Genomic DNA, 25,775 nt, shown 5'->3' on the forward strand with positions numbered 1-25,775 from the left:
CAAGAGGGAGTGAGAGCACGTCCTTCTACTCCGCCATCTTGGTTAATCTCCTCCAGTAATATTTTTATTACCTAAGTCTCGAAGCCAAGTTGCAAACTCCATGAAGAGCTGACTTTAAACAAATAATAATGTTCATAAAAGCTGAAAATACTCTCAACAGCTTTTCACATAATCTCAAGAACATTCATAGTTCACTCACACCCAGATACTTTGTTAAAAGCCCAAAGTGGTACAGCAGTAGTTGGGAAAAGTTTTGTAATCGGATTTCTTTAAAATGAGCCTCTGTAAGTCTGTATTTTTTAGTGTAATATTACTATATGCATATCATTTTAAAAACATTTTCTTCCATCTCCTTTCCCCCAAATATGAAAGTCAACTCAGGCACTACAAACCAGGTGAGATTTTTTTAAAAAGCTGGTCACATTCAATTTTTTTAATTGTTTAATAATTGAGTTCTCACTATGTGTCAGGCACTGTTCTCAATACTAAATGCATTAAACCCTCCTCCAAATTCTATATGGTATCAAAATTTTCTCCCTGTGATATATGAGGAAACTAAGGCGCACAGGTTTAAAAGGTTGCTTGCAGTTACAAAAGCTGGTGAGCTGAGATTTCAATTGAGGCTGATAGCTGAGGTTCTGCCACCTTGATCTTAACCAACATACTGCCTCAGGGACTGAAGAGAGAGCTTACTGAATAAATAATAGTATAAACAGCCAAATGTGTTTGCCAAAGCCATAAATCCAAACTACACCATCAACCTCACATTGAGAACACTACTATGTTTCTGGCTTTTTGTAAGCAACTTTAAATAAATTTAGATACCAGCCTGTTTACCTGCCACAGAATGGAATATGGACTAGCAGGAGGAAGACACTCAACAAAGAACTTTGCCTGATGGACATCATGAATCACAAAGGCTGCCAATTTGAGGTTCACAGTAAACAGTGAAAATAGGATAATGCAAAAAAATCTAAAACCTCCTCATTTTGTTACAGTATATGATTTCTAAATCTCCTGTGCCTATCTGATTTATTTGATGGTATGAAAGAGGCATTATTAAAGATACACACATGCACACACTCACAAAACCCGCACTATCAGAATTACTTTGTACTCAATTTGTCTTCAGCTGAGCCCTGAAAACATTTAAAAACTGGATTCACATAACTGCAGAAAGAAATTCATTCACTTCCCCTTCAGGATACATAATAATGTATTTACATTAACAAAACTGTACAGTCACCCTGCAAAATCAAATTTAAATGTACAAAGTATTTTTATTTCTTTCCCCCAAAAAAGTTTACTTCTGAAGATGGAACATGTTCTATACACCAGTAAAAATAATAATTACTTGAAATAAATAAAATGTTTAATTAAAATTATCATCAAAATCTTGAAAATATTTTTTTTCCCAAAATGAACTTACACCAGAGTTGAAACCAAACATTTGTAAGAACACATGGGGCATTCATATTACAAATAACTTATATGGCTGATTTGTAAGTTTTAAAGCCTTTTAATAATAGAGCCTTTGACCCTAGCACTATTTAGTTGGGGCTTTATCAAAACATTTAATTATAAAATAAGATCTGTGATGTTCAAATGAAACAATAGACAATATAATCAAATCCTTGGCATGAAGCCATTCAATGTGTCATTCCAAGGTCTGTTTTCTGGGCCCACTCCAGTTTAAAATAGCTTCTCCAGTAACATCACACTGCCCTTTCTCCCCTTTGCCCTCAGAATTATTAGAGCATAATGTAATTCTTTTACAAGCCTTAGGAAAATATTATTGGAACGCATGGCAAAAATGCAGAAATGAAATGGAGCTGGAGAAAAAAAAACCCAAGTTTTTAAAAAATGGAAAATCAATTACTGTTTTTAATAACAGTAGTAATAGCTTTTGTGGTAAGAAAAGAAAAATTGCCCAGAGAGAAAATAGATGTTCAACATTACAGTACACTAATGAGTACATTTACATATAATTTTCTGAAATTTATGTCCAAGACTAACTGCAAGTAGAATTTAGTATCAATACAAGTTTACAGAATCCATTCATTTTCTTCTAATCATACTGAATATTTAAGGTGCTTGATTAGACTCAATTATTTCTCTTCTGGAGCCAACAGAAAGCCCTGACAGCTTTGAAAGTGATGGATTAGTGGGGCATTTCCCACCAATGAGCAAACATTCCCAGCTGTCACAGCAGGAGGAAAAACAGTGAGAAAGTTTGTTCGAATTCACATGCAGGCCACTGGATAAAATCTGCAGAAAACAGGGAGAAGGCCAGCCTTGTCAAAGGGCTACTGTAAAAAGAAAGAGCAGAGACCTAAACTTAGTTCCACTTTGCTACCTCTTCATTTCATGGCGGCCTGGAGAGAAGCCTCTGACAGAGAGCCATCTCCCACTGCCCCTGAGAAGATTAAAAGAATCCAGGCCCTAGCAAATCTCCTGTACTCAGAATTGAGAAGCAGAAAGGGAAATGCAGCTAATTTGCAGTAACCCTGCTTCCCCGTTCAGATTTCCAAAGCATGATGAAACAGAGAAGCTGTGTCTCCAGGGTGTCACTTCCAGCTGTGCTCCACAAGTTGGAAAAAACAAGAAAGGACGTATTAACTACTCACACCAACCTGCCCCTCCTGGTGCCATTCTTCCAAATAATTCTACAGGAGGTTGTGAGCCCTTCTCCAAAATGCTTTAAGAAGAAGATATATTCCTGACTGGCAAGATTTAGGTGAACTCTCGGCTGAATGCAGAATGAGGAACAAAATGTTTTCTTGAGGTGCACAATCCTTGATGCATTATGTTCTACTGTCTGCTAAAAGCATCATCATACCCATAATTAAATGTTCAAATTCTGCTTTGATGGTCCATGTAAAGTTTGATTTGGTCAGCTCAGTGCACCATCCTCCCAGATGTTGAAAACAGGTAGTCATCCTTACGCATGTCCTTTCCATCCTCCCTATATCAGTTTCCTAGGGCTGCTATAACAAAATACCACAAACTGGGTGGCTTAAAGGAAAGACATGTAATATCTCACAGTTCTACAGGTGAGAAGTCCTCAACTGAGGTGTCAATAAGGCCACCCTCCCTCTGAGACTCTGTAAATTTATTTATTTTATTATTTTACTTATTTATTGTTTCTGGTTGCCTTGGGTCTTCATTGCTGCGCATGGGCTTTTCTCTGGTTGCGGCGAGGGGGGTCTACACTTCATTGCGGTGCGCGGGCTTCCCATCGTGGTGGCTTCTCTTGTTGTAGAGCACGGGCTCTCGGCGCATGGGCTTCAGTAGCTGTGGCATGTGGGCTCAGTAGTTGTGGCTCGTGGGCTCTAGAGCGCAGGCTCAGTACTTGTGGCCCACGGGCTTAGCTGCTCCGCGGCATGTGGGATCTTCCCGGACTAGGGATTGAAGCCATGTCCCCTGCACTGGCAGGCAGATTCTCAACCACTGCGCCACCAGGGAAGCCCTCTCTGAGACTCGGGGTAGAATCCTTCCTGCCTCTTCCTACCTTCTGGTACTGGCCATCAATCCTTGGCATTTCTTGGCTTGTAACTGCATCACTCCAACCTTGGCCTCTGTCATCACATTCTCCTCTAACATGTCTGTGTCGCTGTGTCTCTTCTCTCTTATAAAAACACCAGTTATACTCCAATAAGGGCCCATCCTATTCTAGTAGAATATCTTAACTAATTACATCTGCAGTGATCATGTTTCCATTAAGGTCATATTCTGAGGCAATGGGGTTAGGATTTCAAATATCTTTTAGGGGGACACCATTCAACCCATACACTCCTACCACCAAGTCATGTCCAGACTACCTCCGAACTGCCTCTCAAATCTGTCCACTTCTTTCTCTCCCTACGACTACCCTGAATCCCAGACCATTATTTCATCTGGAACTTCCTAAATCCTGCCCTCATTTTTGCACTGCTCCAATCCATTCTCCAAAAAACTTATTTAATGGAATGTAACATACACACAAAAATGTGCATAAATTATAATAAATTTTCACAGAGTACATATACCTATGTAACCACCACCCAAATCAAGAAATAGAGCACCCTAGAAACACACTTTATACCCTCACCCAATTTATTGCCCTCTGCTCCATCCCAAAGGTAACCATTATCCTGACCTCTATGGATTAGTAATACATGGTTGGGATTATAGTGAATGGTATCTTACAGTACATACAACTTTTTTTTTTCTGGCTCCTTCTAATATTAATGAGACTTAGCCTTGCTGCAAGTTGAAATAATCGATTCATTTTCCATGCTTAATAAATATTCCTTTGTATGAATATACCATTCCATACATATATTCATTCTACTATTGAAGACCATTCAGACTGAGTTCCACTTTGAGAGCTATTCAAAATAATGGAGCCAAAAACATTCCCACAGTTTTGGCATATATCCAGTAGCATTGCAAAGTCATAGGGCATATAATTGTTGATCTTGAGTAAACATTGCCAGTTTTCTAAAGTGATTGTATTCATTTTCAACAGCACAGCACTGTATGAGCATACCAGTTGCTTCATATCCTTACCAACACTTGGTATAGTCAGTCTTTTTCATTTTAGCCATTCTGGTGTGTGTGCAGTGGTATTTCACTGTCCCTTTATTTTGCATTTCCATGATGACTAATTATGGTAAGAAATTTTTCATATGCTGAATAGCCATGTGTATATCCTCTTCTGTGAAGAACTTTTTAAATCCACTGTCCATTTTTCTATTGGGTTATCTCTTTCTCTCATTGATTTGTAGAGGATATTTATATAGTCTGGATACTAATCCTTTGTCAGATAAATATACTGCAGTTATCATTTTGTATTCTGTGGATTTCCTTTTCTCTCCCTTAATGGTGTCTTTGGTACAAAGACTTTTAATTTTAATGTAGTCTAATACATTTATCTTTTAATTTTTGCTACTGTTTTTTAAATTAGTTTTATTGAGATATAATTCACATACCAACCAATTCACTCATTTAAAGTGTACAATTAAAAGTTTTTTAGTATATTCACAGGGTTGTGCAACAATCACCATAATGTAATTTTAGAATATTCTAATCACCCCCAAAAGAAACTCCATACCCTCTAGCTGCCACTCCCCATTCCTCCCAACAACCTCACCAAGCTCTAAGCAAACATTAATTTACTTCTGTCTCAATGGATTTGCCTATTCTGGACATTTCACATGAATGAAATCATACAATCTATGGTCTTTCATGACTTAGCATGTTTTCAAGGTTCATCCATGTTGTAGTGCATATCAGTACTTCATTTCTTTTTCTTGCTGAATAATAGTCCACTGTATGAATATATTGCATTTTATCCATTTATTAGCTGATGGGCATTTGGGTTGTTTCCACTTTGGAGCTATTATAAATAATGCTGCTTGCTTAGTATTTCTTGTGTCCTATCTAAGCAATATTTGGCTATCCCAAAATTATGAAGATATTCTACCATGTTATCTTCTAGATTCTTTATTGTTTTGTTTGTTTTTTATTCAAGTATAGCTGATTTACAATGCTGTGTTAGTTTCAAGTGTATAGCAAAGTTAAATATATATATATTTTTTTCAGATTCTTTTCCCTTATAGGTTTTTACAAAATATTGAGTATAGTTCCCTGTGCTATACAGTAGATCCTTGTTAGTTATCTATTTTATATACAGTAGTGTGTATATGTTATAGATTCTTTATTGTTTTACCTCTCACTTTCAGATCAACAATCCAATTGAAATTTATTTTTCCTTATGATGTGAGGAAGAGGTCTAGGTTCATTTTTTGCCTACATGAATACCTAATTGTCTTAGTGAAAAGATCATCCTTTCGTTACGGCTCTGCAGTGTCACCTTTCTCAAAAATCAAGTATCCCTTTATGAATGGCTCTATTTCTGTATTCTCCTTTCTGTTCCATTGATCTATTTGTTTATCCTTGTGCAATACCACACTATCCTAATTATTGTAGCTTTATAATATATGGGTATCTAATAGTTTTTTAAAAGTCCTCCAATTTTGTTCTGATTCTTCTCCAATTATCTTGCCTTTTCTTGGCCCCTTGCATTCTGGTATTTTAGTTGGGATGGCATTGAATTTAGAGATCAGTTTGGAGAGAACTGACCTCTTTACCATGCTGAGCTACCCAATCCACAAATACATTATGCCTTTCCATTTATTTAGGCCATCTTTAATTTCTCTCAATAATATTCTCTACTTTTCTCTGTAAAGGTCTAACACATCTTTTGTTAGATTTATTCTATTTTTTTTTTTTTTTGCCATGCCACACGGCTTAAAGGATCTTAGTTCCCCGACCAAGGACTGAACCTGTGGCCCCTGCAGTAGTAGCACAGAAACCTAACCACTGGTCCACCAGGGTTCCCTTGTTAGATTTTTTCCTGTTTTTAATATTTTAGCCTATTTTAAATGGTAACTTTTAAACAGTTTTGAGGTAAAATTTACACACCATGAAATTTACCCAATTTCAGTGTACAATTTGATCAGTTTTAGTAAACTATACAGTTGTCCACCCATAATCACAATCTAGTTTTAGAGCACTTCTGTCAACCCGAAATGTTACCTCACGCTCATTTGCAGTTAATTCCCAACCCCACACCAGCAACAACTGGTTTGCCTTCTACTTGTATAGTTCTGACTTTTCTAGAAACTTCATAAAATTTGAATCACACAGTATAGAATTTTTTGCATCTGTATTCTTTTACTTAGCATATTGTTTTTGAAGTATATCCAGGTTGTTTCATGTATCAGTTTATGTTGTAGAGTAGTACTCTTCTGTATGAATACATCTTTTTTTTTTTTAATCCACTTACCAGTTGATAGATAACTGGATTGTTTCTAGCTTGGAGCCATAATTAATAGCATTGCTATGAATGTTCACTCACAAGTTTTGGCGTAGGTATACATTTCATTTCTCCATGAGTTTTCACTTCAGTACTTGTAACTGGAATTACTGGGTCATACGGTCAGTACAGCATATGTTGAACTTTTTAAAAAACCGCCAAACTGTTTTCCAAAGTCAATGTACCATTTACATTCCCACCAGCAATGTATAAAGTTTCCAATTTCCCCATATCCTCACCAGCACTTCTTATTATCTGTCTTTTTTATCTTAGCCATTCTAGTGGGTGTGAATTGATAGCTCCTTGTGGTTTTAATTGGCACTTCCCTAGTGATGATGAGCATCTTCCCATGTGGTTATTTGCCATTAATATAGATACTGTGGTTTGTCTTATTATTATTGACTTATAAGAGTTCTCTGCATGTCTGGATAAGTGCTTTATTAGGTATCACTTGCAAATATTTCATCCCATTCTGTTGTTTATCTTTTCATTGTTTTAATAGTATATTTTAAAGCATTCAAGTTTCAAATTTTATGATGCCCAATTTATCTTTTTTTTTCTTTTAGGGATCTTGGTTTTAGTGTTATATTTAAGAAATCTCTGACTATCCTGATTTCATAAAAACTTTCTTCTACGTTTTCTTCTAGATTTTTTACAGTTTTAGTGCTTATGTTTTTATCTGTAATGCATTTCAAGTTAATTCTGTATATAGCATAGGGTAATTTTTGGATACAGATATATAATTGTTCTACTTCATTAATTGGGAAATACAATTTGGTCATAGTTTATAATCCTTTTTATATGTTGCTGGATTCATTTTAAATGGTACCCTTTTAAAATTTTTTAAAAATATTTATCTATTTATTTTTATTTTTGGCTGCATTGGGTCTTAGTTGAGGCATGTGGGATCTTTTGTTGCGGCGCGCAGGCTTCTCTCTAGTTGTGGCGCATGGGGTCCAGAGCGGGTGGGCTCTGTAGTTGTGGCACACCACCTCTCTAGTTGTAGCATGTGGGCTTAGTTGCCCCACGCATGTGGGATCTTAGTTCCCTGACCAGGGATTGAATACACGTCCCCTGCATTGGAAGGCGGATGCTTAATCACTGGACCATCAGGGAAGTCCCCTAAATGGTATCTTCTTAATATTTCATTTTGTAATTCTTTTTTGCTGATATATAGAAATACAATAGTTTTCTTTTATATTGACTTTGTATCCAGCAAACTTACTACATTCATTTGTTAAATTTACATAATTATATTTTCTGCAAATAATATAATTTTATTGCTTTGTCTCCCATCCTTACATATTTTATTTCTTTTCCTAGGCTCACTGCATTCACTAGGACCTCCAGTAGAAGGCTGAACAGAAGTGGTGATGTCATCCTGAACTCATACATTAATTACAGGGTAAGGCTCTCAATATTTCACTTAAGCCTGATGATATCTGCTGTGGGTTTTCTAAATATTCTTTCTTAAGGATGTTTACTCATATTCCTAGTTTGCTAAAAATTTTTGTCTAGATTAGATGTTGAATTTTATCACATACTTTTCTGTATCTATTAAGATGATCATATGGTTTCTCTTTATTAACATTATTTGATTTTTTAATGTTACCCAACCTCTCATTCCTGTAATAAATACAACTTGGTCATACCATAATACCTTTTTTATATACTGCTCAGTTTTCTACTACGTTGTTTAGGATTTTTGCATCCTTAGGACTGCCAAAATCTCTGCTCAACTTCCCTACTTCTCAGCAGGGATTTATTGGGTGTTTTAGCCTCTCAGAGTTTTATCATTTACGAACCACAAATGCTTCAAAAACAAAAAAAGGGACTTCCTTGCTGGCACAGTGGTTAAGAATCCGCCTGCCAATGCAGGGGACACGGGATCGAGCCCTGGTCTGGGAAGATCCCATATGCTGCGGAGCAACTAAGCCCACACACCACAACTACTGAGCCAGCGCGCTAGAGGCCGCGAGCCACAACTACTGAGCCTGCGTGCCACAACTACTGAAGCCTGTGCACCTAGAGCCCATGCTCCACAACAAAGACAAGCCACCACAATGAGAAGCCCTTGCACCTCAACAAAGGGTAGCCCCCACTCACCACAACTACAGAAAGCTTGCATGCAGCAACGAAGACCCAAAGCAGACAAAAATAAATAAATAAGTTCATTTTTTAAAAAAAGAGAGACAGAAAAAGAGTGACACTGTTGAAGTCACTTCAGTATACTTCCTTTCTCCAGTATTTTGGCTCCTGAAGTCCTGGCTGCCTTGGTAGCTGTTCAATGCCTTTAAATAAATATTTTCTCTCTTTTTTTTTTTTTTTTATAAATTTATTTATTTATTTATTTATTTTTGGCTGTGTTGGGTCTTCGTTTCTGTGCGAGGGCTTTCTCTAGTTGTGGAGAGCGGGGGCCACTCTTCATCGCGGTGCGTGGTCCTCTCACTATCTCGGCCTCTCTTGTTGCGGAGCACAGGCTCCAGACGCGCAGGCTCAGTAGTTGTGGCTCACAGGCCCAGTTGCTCTGTGGTATGTGGGATCTTCCCAAACCAGGGCTCGAACCTGCATCCCCTGCATTGGCAGGTGGATTCTCAACCACTGCGCCACCAGGGAAGCCCCTCTTTATTTTGTCTAGCTTTTCTATATGTTCTATAGGAGGGCTGTTGGCTCCTCTACCATTCCCAGAAGGAGAAATCCACGTTTATATTATAAATTAAATCATATTATTCCTCTCCTCTGAATTTCCTACTGACTACCTCATTGTGCTTATAATAAAATCCAGGGCTTCCCTGGTGGCGCAGTGGTTGAGAGTCTGCCTGCTAATGCACGGGATGCGGGTTCGAGCCCTGGTCTGGGAAGATCCCACATGCGGTCTGGGAGGATCCCACATGCCGCGGAGCAGCTGGGCCCGTGAGCCACGACTACTGAGCCTGCGCGTCTGGAGCCTGTGCTCCGCAACAAGAGAGGCCGCGACAGTGAGAGACCCACGCACCACGATGAAGAGTGGCCCCCGCTTGCCACAACTGGAGAGAGCCCTCGCACAGAGGTGGGGACCCAACACAACCAAAAATAAATAAATGAATTTTAAAAAAATAAAAAAATAAAAATAAAATCCATATTCCTTACTATGGCCCAGAAGACCCTAAATGATCCAGCTCTAGCCTTCCCCGCCATCATCTCTTATCACTGACTCCCTTGTTCACTCCTCTCCAGCCATGTGAATCTATTTTCTGTTCCTCTAACCTCACCAAGTTCATTCCCAAATCAATACTTTTGTACTTGTTCTTCTCTTTTCCTGAAACACCCTGTCTCTGATCTTTGCATAGCTGCCTCATTTTTATCATTCTGTCACAGTTCCAGTGTCACCTCCTCAAAGAGGCTTTCTCAGGGCAAGTGATCTAATTTGGTACCCTGACTGCCTAACCCCTACCCTCCTCAAACAATATAACCTACATAAATGAAGGGATAATATAATTAAGCCAACTAAAATAGAATATTAAATTTCCAAAAATATAACATTATCCCCTTCCCATTTCCATATTCAACATAAAGAAAACAATAAAGCAGGGAATACAATATCTCTGGGGCAGAATCACATCTCTGTGCTATAAAGCAGAAAGTAAGAGTATCATCTTTCTTCAAAGTGTGACAAATCTAGATTCAAATCATTTCTACATCACTTTCCAGAAGTATGACTCCAAGCAAGGCTCTCTGCCTCAGCTTCCCAAACTATAAAACAGGTAGAATGACAGTATCCATTTGATGGTATTGTTGTAATCAAATAATAAATGTTATTTTGTGCACAAAGTGCTTAATACAGTGGTTGGGTCATAGAAAGTTCTGTATAAACAAGAGCTGTTATGATGACAATGATACTTATGATGATAATGATGATGAAAACAGTAAGACTCTATAGTATCTGGTAAAATACTAATTTTCCATCAAACACACACACAGTTAAATATTATAATAATTTCCACCAAGTAGATGCAGACCTTATCACCTGCATTAACAAATGTGGTAAAGAGTTAGTTTCTCTAATTTCTGTATTGCCATTAACTTCTGTGGCAAGAAAAATAGACCAGCCCTAAAGTCTACTCAAACACAAGAAGAACTTCTTGGAAAAATACTGCAGTAGCTCAAAAAATTGAAAGAAGAATCAAATAACCAAGAGTTGAAAAGAACAGGAATCAAGGTAGCTCAAGAGAAATAGGAGGCAGGAACTTAAAGACCTCCCTCTAAGATCCCATCCCACTCCCATTTAAGTGACTGAAATAGCTTTAAAACCTATCTTTTGCTGTCAGTTCAAAATTCCAAATTCTTAGAAGAAAGAATCTGATTGGCATAACCAGGTCAGATGCCTACTCCGAGACCAATCATCTCTTTCCCAAGTATCAAAGTCAAACATCATGCTAAGAGAAAACTACTAGAGCTAATCAATGAATTTGGTAAAGTAGCAGGATACAAAATTAATGCACAGAAATCTCTTGCACTCCTATACACTGATGATGAAAAATCTGAAAGAGAAATTAAGGAAACACTCCCATTTACCACTGCAACAAAAAGAATAAAATACCTAGGAATAAACCTACCTGGGAAGACAAAAGACCTGTATGCAGAAAACTATAAGACCCTGATGAAAGAAATTAAAGATGATACAAACAGAGGAGAGATATACCATGTTCTTGGATTGGAAGAATCAACACTGTGAAAATGACTATACTACCCAAAGCAATCTACAGATTCAATGCAATCCCTATCAAACTACCACTGGCATTTTTCACAGAACTAGAACATAAAATTTCACAATTTGTATGCAGACATAAAAGACCCCAAATAGCCAAAGCAATCTTGAGAACGAAAAATGGAGCTGGAGAAATCAGGCTCCCGGACTTCAGACTATACTACAAAGCTACAGTAATCGAGACAGTATGGTACTGGCACAAAAACAGAAATATAGATCAATGGAAAAGGATAGAAAGCCCAGAGATAAACCCACGCACATATGGTCACCTTATTTTTGATAAAGGAGGCAAGACTATACAATGGAGAAAAGACAGCCTCTTCAATAAGTGGTGCTGGGAAAACTGGACAGCTACATGGAAAAGAATGAAATTAGAACACTCCCTAACACCATACACAAAAATAAACTCAAAGTGGATTAGAGACCTAAATGTAAGACCAGACACTATAAAACTCTTAGAGGAAAACATAGGCAGAACACTCTATGACATAAATAACAGCAAGATCCTTTTTGACCCAGCTCCTAGAGAAATGGAAATAAAAACAAAAATAAACAAGTGGGACCTAATGAAACGTCAAAGCTTTTGCACAGCAAAGGAAACCATAAACAAGACGAAAAGACAACCCTCAGAATGGGAGAAAATATTTGCAAACGAATCAACGTACAAAGGATTAATCTCCAAAATATACAAGCAGCTCATGCAGTTCAATATCAAAAAAACAAACAACCCAATCCAAAAATGGGCAGAAGACCTAAATAGACATTTCTCCAAAGAAGATATACAGATTGCCAACAAACACATGCAAGGATGCTCAACATCACTAATCATTAGAGAAATGCAAATCAAAACTACAATGAGGTATCACCTCACACGGGTCATAATGGCCATCATCAAAAAATCTACAAACAATAAATGCTGGAGAGGGTGTGGAGAAAAGGGAACCCCCTTACCCTGTTGGTAGGAATGTAAATTGATACAGCCGCTATGGAAAATAGTATGGATGTTACTTAAAAAACTAAAAATAGAACTATCATATGACCCATCCATCCCACTACTGGGCATATACCCTGAGAAAACCATAATTCAAGAAGATATATATAAAACAATGTTCAATGCAGCACTATTTACAATAGCCAGGACATGGAAGCAACCTAAATGTCCATCAACAGATGGCACATACATACAATGGAATATTACTCAGCCATATAAAGGAACGAAATTGAGTTATCTGTAATGAGGTGGATGGACCTAGAGTCTGTCATACAGAGTGAAGTAAGTCAGAAAGAGAAAAACAAATACCATATGCTAACGCACATATATGGAATCTAAAAAAAACAGTACTGATGAACCTAGTGGTAGGGCAGGAATAAAGACACAGATGTAGAGAACAGAGCCAACAACCGTAAAAGGCTTCTCATGGTTTCTGCCACATAGTAAGCACTTTATGAATATTTATTGCTCTTCCCCTTCTTTCATTCTTTAATAGATATTTGCCAGGCTCATTATTTTTAGAGTTTTGTCTTTAACACTCCAGAAAAACTACATTAAAAACACATACAGCAGTCTGAGTCACCAGATTTTTATTCGACCAATCATGGTATAAAAAAAAAACTATCATTATCTGCATCATTTTAAAGGAAGAAAAGGCCACTGAATGCCCTCCCCCCACAAAATGAGAAGAAGCACATAATCTCAGAAGAAAAGACAATTCATTGTGCTACAGACAGAGAAGATAACAGAGGTCCCATGAACTGGCAACGGGTCACTGCCATGTAAACACCCTATGTGACAGCCTAATGTCAATAAATAAGGCAACAGTGAGGAACACTTTCATACTCTGCTCTTTGGCTCATGCTACTTCTTCCATCAGGAATACCTTCCCTACTTTTTTTTTTTTTTGGCCGTGCCGTGTGGCTTGCGGGATCTCAGTTACTCAACCAGGGATTGAATCCAGGCCCTAACCACTTCAGTGAAAGCACAGAATTCTAACCACTAGGCCACCAGGGAACTCCCTACTTTCTACATGTTTTAATGCTTCTCTTTTTCTGAGCCCCAGAGCCAGAACTTCCCTGAAAGCTACCTGATCCTCTCAACTGGAAGCATTCAGCGTTTCCTCTCAATTCTGGCATCAAGTCCATCTCTAGTTCTCTGATGGCACTGTCCACTGTCTACTTTGTAATTTAGAAATGTGGATATCTTATCTATCCACTACACTTAAGGATTAAGCCACGGACTAGATCCAGAGCTGACTCATTTCAGTAGGGCTCATAGTACCTAATGGGGTTATTCACATAATATGCAATAGACACAGGCCTGTAGAATGATTCAGATATTAAGATTTGCTACCTTGAGTCAGCAACCACTTTTGAAACAGTGTGGATAGCTCTAAGCCCAGCAGTGTGAAATGGATTTTGATAAGTAGGAATGTGCATATTGAAAAGCCCATAATCAGGCAACCCAAAATCCATTCATTAATTGATCAACAGATGAATAGGTAAATAAAATGTGGTATATACATACTGTGGAATATTATTCAACCTTAAAAAGGAAGGAGGGGCTTCCCTGGTGGCACAGTGGTTAAGAATCCACCTGCCAATGTAGGGGACATAGGTTCGAGCCCTGGTCCGGGAAGATCCCACATGCCACGGAGCAGCTAAGCCCATGTGCCACAACTACTGAACCTGAGCTCTACAGCCCGTGAGCCACAGCTACTGAGCCCATGTGCCACAACTACTGAAGCCCGTGCGCCTAGAGCCCGTGCTCCGCAACAAGAGAAGCCACCGCAATGAGAAGCCCGCGCACCGCAACGAAGAGTAGCCCTCGTTCGCCACAACTAGAGAAAGCCCGCACACAGCAACGAAGACCCAACGCAGCCAAAAGTAAATAAATTAATTATTTATTTAAAAAAAAAAAAAAAGGAAGGAAATTCTGACACATGCAACAACATGGATGAACCATGGAGACACTGTGCTAAGCGAAATAACCCAGTCACAAAAGGACAAATATTGTATGTTTCCACTTACATGAGGTTCCTAGAGTAGTAAAATTTACAGAGGCAGAAAGCAGAATGGTGGTTGAAAGGGCTGCAGGGAGGGGGTAATGGGAAGTTATTGCTTAATGGATACAGAGTTTCAGATGAGGAAGATAAAGTTCTAGAGATGGGTGGTGGTGAGAGCTGCACAACAATGTGAATGTACTTAATGCCACAGAACTATACACTTAAAAATGGTTAAAATGGTTAAGTTTATATTATATATATTTTACCACAATAAAACTTTTTAATAATTTTTTAAACTTTAAAGCAAATAATCAGAAGAACAGAAAGAACAGTTCCACTTAGACCATTTTAACTCTGGGGCAAGGAAAGATGAGAAGATGACTATGACAGCAATTGTCAACTCAAAGAGACATTGTGCATTGAGAGGCCCAGTCTTGTTCTATTCAGCCCCAAATCATGCCCATGTAACCAATGAGCAAAAGAAGCTACAAGTAGAGTGATTTCAATTTGACATAGAAAAGAACTTTATAAATAATGAGTTCCACCTCACTGGAAGTATTTAGGTATAAACGGAATAGTCCTTTGCCAAAAATCTTCGGAGGAGCAAACATCAGGTGAGGGTAGGACTAAAAGAGTTGCTCCTAAAAGCTGGTTAAAACTTTGATGACAATCCACAACAAAGTATTCATGCATTGGTGGCAAAATGACAAAAACAAAGACAAAATTGTGACTTTTTATACAGCTCAATATATTTGATCATTTTAATTCTCACATTATGCCTTTGACTCTTTTAGTATTAAAATAACTAGTCTCTTCTAAAAGAATAGTGAATGATAATTTTTTCGTTCATGTTCTTTTATTAGGCAAAATTAGCAGCTGACAAAGTGATCATGACAGAGAATGCTATTGGCCTCTCAATGGATAAGTGCATTTTACTGTGCAGGTATGCTCAGGAGAGAACGTATATGTATGTTTGGCTATGAGTGTGTGTTACACAGAGATAAAGCGGGAGGGAATACGAATGAATGGATACAGGCACCAACAATCATATGAGGGAAGAGGATAACATATATTTATAATTACATGTAAGAACCATTTAATGATAAACAATAAGATATGGAGTCCATTACTATTGGTATCTGCCACCAGCAACCACTGGTGGTATTTCTTTTTTTCCCGTTTATTTGGTCACTCATTTTTAAATCAGCAGGCAAAAAACAATGTAAAGGTCCCAAGTTATTTTATTGTCAGGAACCAAAAGAGTAAAAATATATTGATGACATCACTCCATACCAAACCCCCAGAGCTTTTTGTTTCTGCTATTTATGCTTTCTCCTGCAACATCTCCATTTGGATCCTGCTGAAAACACTTCTCTTTCTGTCACTCACAATCTGTCAAGAGAGCATTATCTTCTGTGGTTTAAAACAGAAACTCCATTTAACTTGCTGCCTGATAAACACATTTCATTCACATCCCTTAAACAATAATAATTATTCTAATTTGCCACATGAAGGCAAGAAAAAAGCATTCATATTTTGCAGCTTGCTTTGCATCACGGAACACACAGACGAGAAGTAGTCCCCTCTTGAGATTAAAAAATAACTTATTAAGCCAAAAATGGACCTAAAACGAATGTATGCTTTCAGTATACTCTCTCTAGATTTCAATTAGTATAGTGGTTAGGAGTTCGAATTCTCAAATCACACTTGGGTTCAAATCCCGGCTTTACATAAGGCCACTTATGTAACCTTTGGCAAGACAATGTAACCTTTCTAAATCTCATTTTCCTCATCTGTAAAATGGAGGCATGTGTCAATATCTACCTCATAAGATTAAATAAGATAGCCAATAAACGTTAGCTGCTGTTATACTACTACTCCCCTCCTCCTCCGGTGACTCAGAGTCCTCACCATCACAATCATTATCAAATCAATGTACTAGTTAAGATTCTTTGTTGACAAGCAACACAAATTACCCTGCCTAACTTCAGCAAAATGGAAAAGAAATTTACTCCATGTGTACCAAACTGCTCCTAAAATTCTAAGTAAAACTAAATTAAAGTTAGAAGCAACAGGAACCAGGACCCCAGGAACTAATGGGCAGTTAGTTCTTCAGGCTACTGCCATCAGGTAGCATCAGCTGCAACCACTTTACATCCTGGGATCAATGCTCTCAAGATTCAGAATCCCTGGAGAGTGAGCCAGAGACCTGCCTTGGTCACATGACCACCCCTTGGCCAGAGGAGAGCAAGGTGTTTGACTGACAAAATAATACTGCATACCATGGGGGAAGGCTATTTCCCAAGGGAAAATCCACATGCTGTAGTCCAAAGAAGGAGGGTACGGATACTCAGCAGCTAACATATACCAAATGCCTACCTCATCCCAAGAGCCTACTACATTAAGCTCAATTAAGGCTGCACCCTCTTCTCTCTTTACCAGCCTCTTTTAATATGTTATTAATTTTTAAAGTTGTTGTTGAAACTCATTTTGAGAAAAATAAAAATGCCCCAGAGCACTAAAGTACATATACCCCTTTAAAATATATATATACATACATATATATGCATATATATACACATACATATACATATATATGTATGTGTGTGTGTATATATATATATGTATATATGTATATGTATATATATATATATATATATATATACACACATACATATATATATATACTGTTTGTCAGAAAAAGATTATTTTGTTGAAAACTTTCCTATTCAAACTTCCAGAAAATTCATTGCCTTTATTATGGTCAAGTTATTTAGCAATGATTTGCCCTGCTAAGAGGCACATAAAGCACCCACTGAAAAACATTTTCTGAAGATGACTTAAAGTAGTTGTTCGCCTACAAAGAAATTATTTTATTTTTTATGTTCAGTAAGATGAGATTTATGATAAGAAATTAGGCTCAGAAGGAAGATTTTGTTTTGATAATTTTTTGTTGATGATGATATTTTAGTGAGAAAGGATTAACAATAAAAAGCAGTGATGTAAAAATAATAATAAATAATAAAGAAATATATGATCTACAATTCCATTAAAATTTTCTTCCAGCTTGCTAGCTGAACAAATCCCAAACAAGAAAAATATTCAGTCTGATTAATTTGGAGCTCCAAACAACTAAGTAGTTTAGTGAAAACATTTCTCATAAAGCCCAGGGCTCTGGAGACACACAGAGCTGAGACTAATCCCAGCTCCACCCTTAGCAGCTGTGCGACTCTGGGCAATCTACTAATCTACCCAAGCATCTAGGCCTCGCTCACCTATAAAACAAAATTTAAAAGATGATGGGATGTTTTGAGGACTTACTGAGATACTGCATGGAAGGTACTTGACACTTTACCTGGCACACTGTAAGCTCTCAAGGATAAATGTTAATATTTGTATGTACAGGGTACAGGGAGAAGAGAGAGAGAAACAGTTCTCAATAGACAGTGATTTTGTTCCCCAGAGGACAGTTGGCAATGTCTGGATACATCTATGGCTGTCACAACCTGGGGGTGAGGGGTTGGGGGGTTCTTCTGGCACCCAATGTGTAGAGTCCAGGGATACAGCTAAGAATTCTACAATGCACAAGACAGGCCCCCACAACAGAATTATCCAAAACAAGATGTCAATAATGCTGAGGCTGAGAAACAAGAGAGAGAAAGAAAGTGAGAAGCAATGTGATATAATGCAGAACACGGAAAGGATTTGCAAAGGGAGGTACATTCAGTGCCAGGACAGGAGAGTGGATCAGTGCAGCAGATTTAAAATTAGATTAACTGAGTTTCTGCCACACATAAACTCTGAAGTGCTCAGAACCTCGGGATTCTCATTTGTAAAACAGGCATAATACCACCTACCTCAAAAGGTTGTGAGCAGTTATGATATTCACCCTTGACCAAATCGTAATGGATGTCCACTGTATAACCAGTAGGACTGCACCAGTGTATGTTTCCACTGACTAGCAACCCTCATTGTTAGGTACTTAACAAGAAATGGTTACTATTCTTGTTACATGGTAGAAGAACAGCCAGATTGGAAGTCTGACTCAGCTATGTTGGAAATATCTGGAAGGCTTTGTTAACCTCTGCAAGACTTAGTTTCCTCTTACACGGAAGATATCAACAACCAGACTCGACTGGGATCCTCAAAACTTCTGAAATTTTTTAAAAGCATTATATATGTGTGTGTATTTTTCTCTGAAGAGGATCTAAAACTGTTTAAAGACCACTGGGTTAGAGGATATACATTTTTCGATAGAGTAATAACTAGGACGCAGTAGAATTTCTGAAGAGTTTATAATGTGAAAGAGTACCTTGGAGTGTTTAAGAACTCAGATGTGGGAGTTTGAATTCTGCCTCTGTCACTTACTGGCTGTACAGTCTTGGAGGCTGACTGAACTATAACAATTCTCACCTGTTAAGTTAGAATGCTCTTAGTATCTGCCTAAGAGGGGTCTTGTGAAGAATGAAATGAGACAATCCCAGTAAATTTGGCACGTAGTACATGCTTACTAAGAATCAGCTTCATGATGATGGGTTTTGCATAAACTGTTATATGCCCAGATGGTAGTAGGTGTCTTGAGCCTTCTTTGACTCCATATAACATACACTATCAGAAAAACTGCAGGAATTCTCTAATTATACCATCCATCTACTGGAGCTCAGCCAGAGGATTCACTGATTCGGATGCATCCTCTCTACAACAATATCTATACTACATCAGAAAGTGAACAGGAGAAGTAGCTATCCGACCACAAAACATCTTTTTACAACTGAAAGCCTCATTCAAACATCCCCCCTCTGTTAAGTGTCCATGGAAGTCCCCTGGGATTTCCATAAACACAATGATCTGCTTGGTTTTTCCTTACTCTGGGACAATTCTAAACCTGTCTCACATACATATAGGATACATACTCCACAAGGACTTTTGTCTATATCCTTCATTCCTCCTGGTACCTATGTATACAAGACTTTATGCTCAGCTAACCTGAATCCACCCAGGCTGCCTTGAAGCCTGCCTCTGCCCAACAATATATCCGTGAAGAATGATTCTAGGGATTTGCCAGTGCATTACACAGAAAAACAGCCTAAAATGCCTTCCTTATCCATCTATTTCCCCTTCCTTCAAGCAGCTGCTTAAAAAAAAAAACAAAAAAACCTCATCTCTCTCATTCCTTCATTCTACCCCACCTCACCCCAGCTCCCTTCAGTGCCATGCTGCTTCCTCCCTGCCACTACATTTATTGTGTTTATGACACCCATGTCCTCTCTTCAGGGTATAACTCCTGCAAGGCAGAGACCGGTCTGAATGTCTTTCTCTCTTTTGAAGCAGCCCCCTGGAATTCTGGTTAATAAGCTTTCCATCTCATTCCACAAGGAAGCCCACCACAAGAAAGTCCTCCATCCTTGGCTCAGTACCACTTAACCTTCTTCCAGGAGCTGCAAGTAGATGACCCTCTAACCTCTTCTTACCCCAGAACAGTACTGAAGAAACAAAGGCCTCATCTGCTCTCTACCTGGCTTACAGGGCAAAGTCAGTATTAATCAGAGGTGCCCTTTTTGCTACTGACAGACAAAGTAGATGCACTCATAACCAAGAGCTTCTTGCCAAATCCTTAGGGCTTTAAATCTTTTCCGAATAAACTGCAATTTGTAAAGAAACCCTCTAAGTGATGTTGTGCAAGGAAGTTAAAGCAGGCACAGAAGGATGGCGTAACATTTCACCATCTGCCTGTGATAATAATAATGCCTCTGTCTTGCAAAATCTCTAATTGATTGTGAGAGAGAAGCACAAAGATCCTGCCATAATCTAACCAAGATTACTCCTAAATTATATCTTTGCAGAGGACGAGCACTAAGGTCGGTGCTCCTAAGAACCAATTTTGAGCATATGAACTTTCTGGTGGCAGAATGACAGGAGCCCCAGGACACAGTTGGGCAAGATCGAACCAATTCACTTTATTATAGTTGCTTGAAGCAGTGTCAAGCTGGAGCCCCATAGAGAGCTGAGGGGTAGGGAATGTGTTTGGGACAGTGTTTCCCACTGATGGGACAGAAATGCCTTAAAGCAGTGTGGATACACATCTGTCTGGGTTTCCTGTGGAGGAAGCCCGGGCTGCTCTACTCTCCACAGTGTTGAGCTAGGAGGCTTTATTCCAGGGGAGTCATAATTTTCTACAATGGCAGAGCTCAGGCCTGAACTGGAGGGCTTGGGAAGAGCAAGCTGGAAAAAGCAACTTTGATTTCACAAGTTTCTTAAACTACCTTTCCACAGGAAGGACCCAGCCAAACACTCTTGGCCTGAGACAAATGGAAATTAATGACTTCGCTTACTGCCTCTTACCCAGGTCCCCATAATCAAAGGACCACTGATTATTATAAAGTTAAATTACAACCCGGTTTTCATAAACTACTACATATATTTTTTCTTTATGTACAATATATCTTAAATAAACACAATATATTTATATACATATATCATCCATATGTATTTTTATATGCCATATATGTTAGGATTCTTGGTACAGATTAACATTAAAGCTGGGGGAAAAAAACATCTTTTCTTTTTTTTTTTTAACATCTTTATTGGAGTATAATTGCTTTACAATGTTGTGTTAGTTTCTGCTGTACAACAAAGTGAATCAGCCGTATGTATACGTATATCCCCATATCTCCTCCCTCTTGCGTCTCCCTCCCACTCTCCCTATCCCACCCCTCTAGGTCATCACAAAGCACCGAGCTGATCTCCCTGTGCTACGCAGCTGCTTCCCACTAGCTATGTGTTTCACATTTGGTAGTGTGCATATGTCAATGCTACTCTCTCACTTCGTCCTGGCTTCCCCTTCCCCCTCCCCGTGTTCTCAAGTCCGTTCTCTACATCTGCGTCTTTATTCCTGTCCTGCCCCTAGGTTCATCAGTACCGTTCTTTTAGATTCCATATACGCGCATTAGCATCCGAAAACCATCTTTTCAGCTTTTTCTTTAAAATAAGGGAAAAGGAGCTAAATATCCCTGTATTGGTAACTAATCATAAACAGTTTCACTCTGCTCACAGGGAAAACTATTTTCTGGTATGTTCATTAGATTTATATTTCATTATTTTTATTCTTTAATTTTAAAACATGAAATAACATTGCCTTATTTTCATTATATATTACTTTCTATTTTATTATCATTACTATATATATATATATCTTCTTACCATATGCAGTATTGATATATTGTTACTCTACGGCAAACGATGCTGGTTTTCCATCCATGCTGGGGGTTCAGAGATTCTGTTTTAACTACATTAAGTAAACAGAATTGAGTCAATTTAAAGGAAAATATTACAATAACAACCATCACAGTGGTCTACAGCCTGGATGCAAAGCAACAAAGTGTGGGATCTGCTTCCCTTAAAGCCAGCTCTTCCCACTCCACCAACCACCCATTTTTCCTCAAAAGCATGAGTTTATGTGTAAAGGTTATGAGACTCTCCTTTCCTCTCTAACTTGACACTCACTTGGGATCCTCACAACCAGCTTGTCAACACATTTGGGAAAAGTTGTCTGAACTGAGAAGGTCAGATTCTTTCTTACCAGAAATTAGCAGAAAAAAACAAAACAATGAACCAATCCAAAGGCCCTTCCAGACTCCCACAACTTTGGGGTTTTAATGGTAAAAAGCAGCCATTTATTATCAAATAGAAACCACAATTTATCAGCTAGAAAGCAAGATTTCCTATACAGAGAAATCTTTGTGTCTTCTTTTTAGCTTTGGAACCTCCCGTTTATTAGCATTATATCCTTGGGCAAGATACCCTAAGTCTGAATTTCTTCACCTAACAAATGAGGACCTACTTTCCAAGGGAAATAATGAGCATCAGGTACTTAACCTAGGATCAGGCACACAGACAGGCTCAAGAAGAGCTATTATTACTGCTATGATTATCAACAATGTTCATTAAACGACATAGCTATAGTGATGTTTATTCTAATAGGAGCTTTCCACTTTCAAAAAAGTGTGGCTACCTTAGTAATCATTTACCTTAATTCTGGGCTACAATACAACTTCAGGCTTCTTCAGGCATTTCATTCAACATTCATTCAACACATACTTCCTAGAGCCACTGTTCTGTGCACTGGGGAAACAGTACTGAACAATCCACAGTAAAGTCCTTGCCCTGTGGCTCACATTCTGGAGGGGAGAGAAACAGTACACATAATAAGGGAATGTAATTACAGTAGATCTATCAGTGAGGAATGCTAGAGAAAAAAAAAAGTGGATTTTGACCTGGCAAAGGCCTTGCCCATTAAGGCAAAGGCCCTATCTCTTCTGGAGCACTTGGGTTTTATATCATGTAACTCAAGACCTTTAGATATTAAAATCTGATCTTTGGGCCAGTGGTCTTCTTGGTGTGATTTCAGAGGCAAGTGCTCAAACAGTGAAAAGGAAAAATATTTCCTCTGCCTACTTGCTGATATCTAAATGCAAGGGGAGAGATGGGACAAAAAAGGTACTTTCTGTGGCAGCGAAAGCTTGGCTATCAAACACTAGGCATGTATGGGATGCCACTCCTAGTCCCTGTAGTGGAAGATATTATCAAGTTTTCCTCTTCCCTGCTGAGCCTGGTACCAGCTTCACAAATTTTCTCAGCACAGTTCTCTAGGCAACCACTGTCAGTGATTCAAGTTAGCATAAGAGATGAAATCTGTGTGTCATCACAGAGTTTGAAGTAAGGTTTAAATGTAAATACATCTAGGAAAGGTATCATACTGACTTAAAAATCACACGAGGCACCAAATGACTGGTTCTCTCCCAAGAGTACATCTTCTCAGTGGTGGGAAGTTGCTAAGAAGAAATGCTGTAAGTGTATGGGGGTTGCGGGGGACATGTACCAGGGAGGAGAGGACACATTTTATAATCCCACCTACATTCATGTCTGAACGCATGTCATAAGGCATTTCCACACACCCTGTGATCTGAAGGAACCACCTCCATTAGTGTACCTATGTCTTTCAAACAGACACCTAGCTGAGCCCACAAATTATAGTGCTCCCAAATGGCAGCTCTATTCTTCCAGGTGTAAGGCCAAACACCCTGGAGCTCATCAGCACACCCTTTCAGGCCGACTTTCAAAAGATTAACAAAACCCAACCATTTCTCTCCAAGTCCACCTCTACCTCCCAAATCAAGCCACCGCCATGTTTTGGCTGGACGGCTGCAATAATTCCCTGACGGTCTCAGCTTCTGCCTGTGCTTCTGCACTGTCTCTTTCCACTCAGAAGCCTCCTAAAACCTAAGTCAGGTCACATCCCAACTCTGGTCAAAAACCACCTGTACCTTCTCATCTCACCCAGAGTAAAATCCTACGAGCCCCTTCCTGCTATGGTCCCCAGCTATCTCTCAGGGCTCTTCTCCATCGCTCCCCCTTGCATTCTTCCCTCCAGCCTGGCCTGCCTCCTTGCTTTCCTCCAACAGGCCTGGTGCGTTTCTGCCTCAAGAGCTTTGCACTTGCTGCTCCGTCTGCCAAGGACACTTTTCCTCCAGGGAGTCATATGGCTGCTCCTTTGTGACAGGTGCATCTTTGCTATGGCCCTGAGAGGCCCTCCTGGATCTCCCCACCTAACACAGCACACAGACCAGCCCCCACCTCCACCCTGTCACTCCACCCTGTTGAATAATTCTTCATGGCACCATCACTACCTGACATCATCTCATCACTTTCCTTTCTTCCTTCCCTCTCTCCCTCCTTCCTTCCCTCAATCACTATCTGTCCCCCAGTAGAATATAAGCTACATCAGAATAAGGGCATGGTCTATTCTGGTCATTTCTGTGCCTAGAATAGGGTCAGGCCCAGAGCGGGCACTCCAACTGCTTTGATTAAAACTCAGTCACCGCAGAGAAGCGGCCACACACTGCAGAAGGAAGAAGCCACTGCATCTACAAAATACAACTGCTTTGCTTGAGTGGCTTGAGCTCGATCTTCCGTAACAGTGGGTGATCGAGGTCTAAACACATAATGATAGTGCTGGGGTGACAGGAAGTGAAAGTCTTTTACTCTTGAAGGAAAGCCAGATTTGATCATATGGTAGATTTGCTCAGTGGCATTTAGGTTTTATGGCTATAAAGCAATATGCTTATTTCTTACACTCTTTTCTAAGAAAAAAAACCAAAACCCAAAACTTTTGATCTGCTGGTCTGAAGTTGCACTCCCGAAACAAACATGTTACACTCAATTTTTGATAACACAAAGTTTATTAAAAGGTAGCTATTATATTACTGCAGAATAAGCTGTATACATGCAAAGATTTAGCATGCTGTCAAAAGGTTTCCTCACTGGAATGATAACTACTCCTAAAGCAGGGATGGTTTTGAGCATCTCATTTACCCAATTTAAACATCAGCACCTTTAATCTGTAAAATGAATGGCTACACCAGGCTAGCTCTGGCATTTGTTCCAACTTATATATTCTATAAGACAGGCAGTAGGATCCAATGGAAAGGACTTGGGATTTGGAGGTTGAGATCTGACTCTGTCACTCACCAGCCTGACTGAATCTTAATTTTTTTTCATCTATAAAACATTAATCACTGGAAATACCTACCTTGCACATTTCACCTTTCAATAACTTAAAATGTACACTTGGAGGATCACCTAAGATAGGACTGTGGGGACAGGGACCCCATGCATTTTGTTTACCAGGATAAGCAGAGCACCTGACACCTTACAGGCACCTACATGCACTGGTGGGATGAAGGAAAGAATATATGAACAAACAGACCAAAAAACACTTCCCTACCTCCTGATTGTCAGGACTATTGTATGGCCTAAATACAGTCATATACGTTGTAAGGACTTACTAAAGCAATGTATGTTGAAAGAGCTTTTTTAAATTGTAAAGTTAATACAAATGTTAATAATTACCATCATAGATCTACCACATTTGCCCAGTTCAGCCTTGGATATCTTATTAATTTAATGCTAACACAACCTGAAAGAAACTAGTATTTACTGAGGCCTTCTGATCTCCTAGGGATATATACACATAATTTGAGTCTTGTACCTTTTGAACCAACCCTACTATCTCAGTCTAGTCACAAATTCTAGCCAGGAGAAGTCAGAAACTGCATCAAAACTGAACTCACAAATCAGTCAACAATCATTTAGTACTTAGTACATGCCA

At 38.9% G+C, this 25,775-nt stretch overlaps 1 protein-coding gene across 20 annotated transcripts in view; it reads right to left on the minus strand.

Annotated features, from left to right (window-relative positions):
• FHIT (fragile histidine triad diadenosine triphosphatase) overlaps window positions 1-25,775 on the minus strand; it is a 1,501,610-nt gene that overhangs the window by 1,333,120 nt on the left and 142,715 nt on the right. The window contains exon 1 of one of the 20 annotated variants that reach the window (XM_059940079.1): window positions 21,809-21,826. The exons of the other annotated variants lie outside the window; for them this stretch is intronic. Within the exon in view, the coding sequence (XP_059796062.1) occupies window positions 21,809-21,811 (3 nt within the window). The 5' untranslated portion in view covers window positions 21,812-21,826. Of the gene's footprint in view, window positions 1-21,808; window positions 21,827-25,775 lie in introns of those variants that run through there. 20 annotated transcript variants of the gene reach the window in all.

Source organism: Balaenoptera ricei, chromosome 11, assembly GCF_028023285.1.
Source record: "Balaenoptera ricei isolate mBalRic1 chromosome 11, mBalRic1.hap2, whole genome shotgun sequence".
Lineage (NCBI taxonomy): Eukaryota > Metazoa > Chordata > Mammalia > Artiodactyla > Balaenopteridae > Balaenoptera > Balaenoptera ricei.